Source organism: Montipora foliosa, chromosome 5, assembly GCF_036669935.1.
Source record: "Montipora foliosa isolate CH-2021 chromosome 5, ASM3666993v2, whole genome shotgun sequence".
Lineage (NCBI taxonomy): Eukaryota > Metazoa > Cnidaria > Anthozoa > Scleractinia > Acroporidae > Montipora > Montipora foliosa.
The window spans coordinates 10,706,662-10,714,889 of record NC_090873.1 but is presented as its reverse complement, the minus strand read 5'-3'; the positions used below and the strand labels follow the sequence as shown (position 1 = coordinate 10,714,889).

At 37.6% G+C, this 8,228-nt stretch overlaps 1 protein-coding gene across 1 annotated transcript in view; it reads left to right on the top strand.

Annotated features, from left to right (window-relative positions):
* The first annotated feature begins 4,783 nt into the window (after nt 1–4,783).
* LOC138003616 (latent-transforming growth factor beta-binding protein 1-like) overlaps nt 4,784–8,228 on the top strand; it is a 75,080-nt gene continuing 71,635 nt past the window's right edge. Inside the window, exon 1 of the mRNA XM_068849786.1 lies at nt 4,784–4,864. Coding sequence (XP_068705887.1) covers nt 4,789–4,864 — 76 coding nt within the window. The 5' untranslated portion in view covers nt 4,784–4,788. The remainder of the gene's footprint in view (nt 4,865–8,228) is intronic.

Below are 8,228 nucleotides of genomic sequence, written 5' to 3'. Positions count from 1 at the left end.
CCCTTCTCAATTTATTAAGCCAATCGTGTTACAGCTGAAATAGGTCTGAAAATAGATCATCTCTGAAATAAGGTGGGGAATATCTCAGATTTTGGTCTTAAATTGTGTACAAATTCGTCTGGGAGTACCATTACGAAAATGTTTTACTAATTCCTTTGACTTTTAAAATGACACTTATGGAATTTGGTGTTATCTCGAAATAATATCCCTAAACTGATAATGATCTTCATTCTCAATACTTGTTCACCGGACAGTGTTTGAAATTGTGAGGAGAGTTTACTTAATTATCACGGTTGGGAGTCAAAGTGTTCATAAGCGACTAAAGAGTGTATATATTTTCGCCCTATCATTTTTCGTTTAAATACGCTATTTCTCTTTGATCAATTTTGAAGTACAATGAATGATTTTTCCTTCTTTCAGAATCGCCAGGAAACGGTAATGGGAAATTCGGTGCCACAGAGAAAGTGTTTATTTTCTCGCTACGAAACGCCGAAGGACTGCCGCCCTTCAAAAGCAATGTAAAAGATCTTCCAAAGCGATACATAACGTTGGACACGTCGGCCCTACGTTTGGAGAAAATGACCTCCTAATTGATAGGATTTCGGCCACTTCATCCTCAAATTTTGGTGACAACTACATTGTCCCAACAGGGGTTCAGAACAGGTTAACTCTTCTTGCCGGAGCTTCAACCTTTGAAGAAGATGAGGTGGAAGTGTTTTTTCTTCTTTGATTAGTAAAGCACAAAAGTACGTTGGTTATTGGCATTCTCGTCACCAGAGCCTCGGATTGACTCAAGGCTCTGGGAAACTCTATGTAGGAGCACATACGCCGTAGGGTTCTTATAGCTAAAAATTGGCTATTTGAACCTTACAGCGCTTGCTCACTCCTCGTGCTAACATGAATGCACCAATGATATACGCTTTTGATTGCTCTCCGCGAGAAGCAATGAGAATACAGTTTGTTTCAGGTTTCCCCAGAGCTCTTCTCTCCCTCAGTCAGGAGAAGAGCTCTGAGAACGAGATTGGGTTATTTGCTATTAGGAAACTTAAGGGACTACAGAAGAATTTTTCGTGCGTTGCTAAGGAAGTGAAATGTTACTTCCGGTGACTGACGTCATCATATCGTGAGCTAACCAGAAAACCCTCTCATTTTCCCATACATACGTATCACAGTTTGGCTGCTACATGACTCAAAAGCAAAAAAAAGCCAGCAAAAATCACCGGACGAACTGTCAGATCAACTGCGCATGCGTAAACGAACTGACTTCCCGTTTGAGAAAAAGCTAAATTTCCGGCTGTCTTTAAATTTAATTTTTTTTTTTATATGGCACCCCAAATACAGAATATAGCTAAGCATTGAGTTTTGGAAATCATCTTGTTTGAAAATGTTATGGATATTTCAGATATTAAAAAGAACAGTTTTCAAAATAAAAAGAAAACATGCTTGGCTGGATGCAAAAACGAATACAAATTATCAAACCACTGTTAAATACCCAAGTTGTGTATCATGTAGACAAATTTAGAGTATTCGTTTTTTGGTCACGTGACCATGGGCGTGGCATGAAGACGTCATATTTAGGGTCATTGGTTTACAAAAGTTGGAAACTGACCAAAAAAATGCAAAATTGTCTCAAATTACTTAACCATTACATCCTTAGCAACCGTCATAGTACCACTGAAATGTTTTTTTGGGGTGCGGCACCCCAAAAAAACATTTCAGTGGTACTATGACGAAAATTACATCTTTCCTATCTACGCCATTTTGAAACATAAACAAGTAGTCTGCGTGAGAAGAAAATGCTGTTTACTTTTTTCAAATATCTCTCTTCGTTCCAGTGATATTCGAGTTTTTAAACTATGCAAATTAGCCAAGTGAAGACGTCATACACAACCAAATTTTGTTCAAATCTGATGAAAAGAGATATCTCAGCCAATTTGTATCAGAAAGTTTTGATTTTTTGCAATAAGATTCTACTTAACGTTCTCCACAATATGAGCTTAACAGTTCTGTTACCATGGCATCATACTGGGTTCCAGACCTCCCCGTTTAAATTCTCGTTTTTATGCCTTAAATTAGTACCAGGGATAATATTTGTAATTAGAAGTGACTTGTTAAATATTTAACAATTATTCGCCGAAGGCGACTTGAATATCGGTGAATAAAAAAAATCACCGATATTTACCCAGCCTGAGGTGAATAATTGTTTTTAGTATAATTACATAGGCAATTCTTTGAAAAAATATGCATTTTCTCTAAATAGCTCGGCAAAAACGGCTTGCGGCCTTTTTGAAATACCGCTAAGGTGATTACCGAGTAATAATCACCTCATCGGAAACAAACCAGCGCAGAGAATTTTCAATAATCACCATTTTAAATGTCTCTCCACTTCATTAGTAAACTTTGTAAAATATTATTTCCTAACCGTTAATGGCTTTTCGTGGGATGAGTCAGAACGTTTCACATCGACTCAATGTCTCTTCTTCCCGCTGGGAACAAGAGGCATGGATTTTTTTACAAATACTTGCCAGCAACTCCAGTTCATCACCGCAATAAAATCTAAATGGCACAGAAAACCTCTGGTAACTTCGATATTACAGAAGAAAGGTTCCCTCTCTTAAAAGGTTCCCTCTTGCCTAAGTTGATAAACTTCCTCTGACCGCCAGTAGGAAAATAAAAACAAGTATGTGATAAGTTCTACACTGCAGTGAGGATAAAGTAAAAACAAAAATGATGCTATGTGGATAGTCTTTCCTGCTGAAAAATAGTGGCCACTCTATGAAATGGAGAAGAACTTCGGCTTCGCTTTGACAAAAGAAGCTAATTAGGTGAACTTTCCTCGGGGGCAATCCATTAGGGCAATAACTTATAGATTTTTTAATGTTAAATGGAAAGTTTCTTTTTTCCACTCGGTGAAATGGCTGAAAACGAGAGGCCTCGATTTTTTACATATACTTGCCAGCAACTTCAATAGACCTTTTCGGCGTGTACATTTTGTTTTCCCAATACAGATCATGTGATAATACTCAGGAGGCTTGGTCCTTTGTTTTGTTCATTAAAAAGAGTGCATGCAGGCCTATTCATGCTTGCATGCCCTCATTTTAATGAACAAAACAAAAGACCAAACCTCCTGAGTATTATCACATGATCTGTATTGGGAAAACAAAATGTACAAGCCGAAAAGGTCTATTCGTCACCGCAATAGTGATTCTAAATGGCACTGAAAACCTCTGGTAAGGAATGCCTGAAGAAGTTAACAGAATTAAATTTTCTGTTCCATTTTATTCTGAGTCAAAAATCCCGACATTTTCAACGACATTATAGTTCATACTGGCTCAGTTTATTTTATCATCCAATCATCAGCGACCTGGTATATCTTCAACTTTAAAAACATATATGTGTAAAAAAAAGTAAACACAGGTGTTTGCTTTGGAGACAAAAATTCAACTGTCGTATCAAAAAAATTCCATAATATTATGCCTCGGGTTCGAAGCTTTGCAAATTTGACTTTTTTTTCTGTAAGTGGGACGTGATGTGCGTGAGTGTTCTCGCGATTTCACGCCTCTGTGACACAGGCTCTAGATGAGTAGTCACAAAATGCAGGAGCAAATTCATAAGTTTTTTTGAGTTTTTAAAACTCGGCAAAAATTACTTCATCAGAATCTTTGACGACGTCATTCTTTACTTTTTCTTGATTTCAAAAAGCATAGCTATTGACAAATTTCTGCCACAGAAGTTTAAAGTACTTGCTTAATAAGAGGTTTTCATGTGACGTCGTCGCCATGCTGGTGCACGAAAACACAACACAAGATCTCTCATTAATTAGCTTCAATAGACCAATTTCGATATGTTAAAATTCAGTCCTAAACAAAAGACATCATCTCGAGGCTCTGGGGAATAAATATAAGGATTTGTATGAGTTTATTCCCCAGAGCCTCGAGATGATGCTTTTTGTTTTGGACTGAATTTTAATATATCGAAAGTGGTCTATTGTTCGTCCACCGGAAGTCGTACATTTCTCTATTGTTATTGGTGTCCCTAGGGGTTGGTTGAAAACGTTCTATTGGGGCCTCTAGTTTCGATGACCACCAAAAATTAGAAATTTACAGTAAACTTTATAAATAATGATTCCCTTAGCCTTGGTCGCTTTGCATGAGATGAGTCAGAATGTTTCACATCGCTTCAATGTTTCTTCTAAAACTGTTTCACTTGTTATATCTTTAGCAAAATTGTTGAGGCGCCAAAGAAATGTAGTACAGGAAAAAATCATTAATTAACTAAATTATCGACAGGTGTGATGATTAAGCACTTAATGACTGGCCCTAAGGGAAACAGTGAGTTTTGTTTCCCCGAGACCCTCAATGTTCCCCGAGGCGAAGCCGAGGGAGACATTGAGATCGAGGGGAAACAAAACTCACTGTTTCCCGAGAGACCAGTCATTAAGTGTTTTGTTATACCTTCCAACTCAAAATAGAACAATACACAGATAAAAATTATTTGCTTGACGTCGGCTGGCGTACACATTTGCCGCCGTTTCAAAGGTGCACGACCTGATCACGTGTGAGTCGAAAGTTCAAGTTGTTGTTGCCCTAGGGCGTCATGAAGTTTTGTTCGCCCTAGGGCGACATGAAGTTTTGACCGATGACACGTGACACGTTCTCCTCCAATCAGAAAACCTATTTGAGTTGGGAGGTATAACAAAATTAATTGTCAGTCCTCTGCTGCCCTTATTTAAAAATAAGAAATTATGTGATGTTGTCAGTTAATTGTTGCTACAGTAACTTTGCGGACATGGATTATTTTCTTCGGTGCTACATTCTGTATCCGTTGCTTTATTTTGGAGCATCTTACGCTTCTTATGAAGAAGGTAAGTGTTCTGTCGAATGACGCTTTTTTAAATATTATTATAGCATTTTAAACTGCCGTCACTTCAAAGGGGGATAACTCAAATGAGATATCACTGAGCTTAACAATGGATACGAGAACGTTATCTGTTAAGGATATCAAATCCATTTATTGTAATAATTTCTCGACTACCCAGGGCCGTTCTGCATGAAAAGTGTGTACTAACATTCCAAGAATAAAATGGGTATCAACGATGTCGATTTTTGGAGAGAAAATTGAAAATTTATTACCAAACTCTCGCCTCCTCCTCACAAGTGCACGTCATCGTCGAGTGGAAGCCGCCCATTTTGTACAACATGAACAAGATGGTAACATCGTGAAACACAAATTGGAATTGCTGAAACTTATAGAGTATTTTGAAGTGACGTTTTCGTCGCCGTAGCGGTGGTGGTTTTTTAAACTCCCTCTTTAAGCGCTCCCTAGTCTTTACAAGAAGGAACAAAATGGTGAAGTTAGCACGTAGTGGAGGGATCGCTTATGCCATCACGACTTTGATTTCGTGGCGAAAACGATTCCGTGTAAATACTTACAAACCGCATCGATTTTGACGCGGTTTCTAAGTCATGAAATCTTGTCGATGTGGAACTTCGTTCGTGTGAATGTTGCCTTATTCTTATAGGATACTTAAGCACATTGCCATTGAACGACGCGAACGAGATGAATAATCGCGAAAGACTTACGACAGAGCAGAGTTATTATATATATATATGCCGGCACGCAACCAAATATTTGATAAGGAATGCTTGAACCATCAACTTATAAAAGGAAAGTTAGCCAGGCAGTGTTTTATGCACCTGACGAGAGAGGACCATCAGGCCCTTTCGAAACAGATCTGTAGTGTTTTAATGTTTTAATTTTTCCTTTCCTACGCAAGTAATTATATATATATATATATATATAATATTTTGAGATGAAGTTTTCATCGACGTCGCTGTCGTGGATCTTAAAGTCCCTGAGTTCGATTTTGACTTTGGCTTAGAGAATAGCTTTGATGTCAGGGTGTCAAGTGACAAATGACACTGACCAAAAAATGGGAAAAAATAGGCATTTTCATCCCAAAATAGGAACAAAATAGAAAACGTTCCATCAACTCTACTCCTCTTAACAAAGCCAACAACAGCCCTGTTTCACATCCCAATGCCTTATTTAATATCTAACAGACAAGATGGCAGGCATCCTTCATAGAAACAAGTGCTAAAACTTTTTAGCAAGGGAAACTTGTCCTTCACCTTCCAAATTACATCACATACAGTACTTTCTAAGATGTCTTTACATACAGTAAAAGCCAACAAAGACTATTCGTAAACAAAAACAATCTAACCCTTAATATATTTGGGCTATTTTAGCAGACTGGGTAACCTTAGCTTTGCTCTTATTTTTGGCAGTGTTTGTCGTTGACGACATGGCCTTGTCTAACAGTTTATGCAGTTTTTCAGTTACCAATGTCCCCTTTTGTCCTATTTTCTCTAAGTAGTTCATTGGATTCACTTTAGAAGCTGAATTAAATTTTCTTATGTTCAAAAGTTTATTGAAAGCTGCGTCTTGTCCCTTTTTGGTCATAAGGGGAACACGTTGAGTATATCCGAACAATTATACCGTGTTTAAACAAGAGTTTGTTTGTAATGATTACCACTCTAACAGCTATCAGAAAACGTATAAGGCTGAAAAATATTTGAACTTTTTTCGAATAGAACATTGCTATAAAGACAAAGATACAACTGTCTCTAAAGAGATGGCATACCACAACTCAGTATTGCTCAAAAACAAAAGGGATGAATTCGGATTGAATTGCTGGCTTCCTTAATTCCACATAGCAGCTGCACAAGCTTGCAAATGACCTCCCAGACTTATTTGCATGCTACCAAAAACATCGAGAAGGTCTGGACACAAGTTTCAAAAGGTTATTATTCAAACACGACTTAAAATTCTCCGTGTTTTTTTTTTTTTTTGAAGAATTTACCAATTTTATTGAAAATTTTATCTACAACATTTCAAAATGTTCCCCTGCACTATTTAAAATCCTCCAAAAAAGGGAAAAATTAGGAATTTCTTGAAAAAATAGGAGAAAATTGGAAGCAGGCCAAAAATAGAAAAAAGTAGGAAAAATAAGAACTTGAGGCCCTGTGGCAGCACTCGTATCAAGGTTCACTGTGCCGGTTAATTAAGCTCAAATTCGACTGAAGATGTAGGTTAAGTTAAACTAGAATTTTAATTTTTGAAGGTTCGTCATTACTAGATTTAAACTCTTGAAACAGTTAGACCGAGAATTAAATCAAGAGTACGTTCGATTGACCGTATTCCGGAATAGGAATACTTGGAATAGAAGTTAGAAATACTTCGCTTTTACGGGGATTCACATTAAAATTGTCAAACACCTGCTAAAATGATATTTAGAGACCTTCATCACCGAAATTTTCGGCACATACTGTCGTTTGCCGTTAGAGGTTAGCTTCATTTTGAACTTCACGAAGCTGATCCTGTTATGCACATCGGCGCCGCCATCTTGGTCTTTTCTTACTACAACTGCTCTCAAATCAAACAGCTCAAATTCTCCCAAAACTCATATTTGGTCTTCAAAATTTAACCCAATAGATAGCAAACAGATGTAACAACATAACTACTGTAGTACTGATATGGTCAAACGCGAAGTCTCTGGCTATAAAACGCTGCCGTGAATCCCTTACCGCAAGAACGGTGTCTTGAAGTTGAAACTCGAATTGCAGACTGCAAACGTGACGGCCAGGATAAGATCACTTGATTTTCCGAGATTCGCGGTTCGCGGTACTGCCCGAAAAATTCGTTGCTAATGGTCTCTAATGGTGTTTAATTTGCTCCACCAATATCGGCTCTGAAAAAAGAGTTGCATCTCTATTTATGTAAACGTATGTTGGTTTCTCAAAATAAACTTCAGGGAACTGAATTCTTAAAAGGTTCACGCTTGTCTAAGTTGATAAACTTCCTGTGACCGCGAGTATGAAAATTAAAACAATCGTGTGATAAGTTCTACACAGTAAGGATATAGTAAAAAAAACACGACGCTATGTGGATAGTCTTTCCTACTTTAAAATAGTTCCCAGTCAATGAAATGGAGAAGAACTCCGGTTTCGCTTTGACAAAAGAAGCTGAATAAGTGAACTTTGCTCGGGCGTAATCGATTAGGGTAAAAATTCTTGCAAGAACGTTTAGATTTCTTTACATTAAATAGGAAGTTTCTCTTTTCCACTCGGCGAAATAACATCCTCCCATATCCGCTGGAAACGAGAGGCATGGATTTTTTACAAAGAATTGCCAGCAACTCCAGTTCGTCACCACAATAAAGTCTAAAT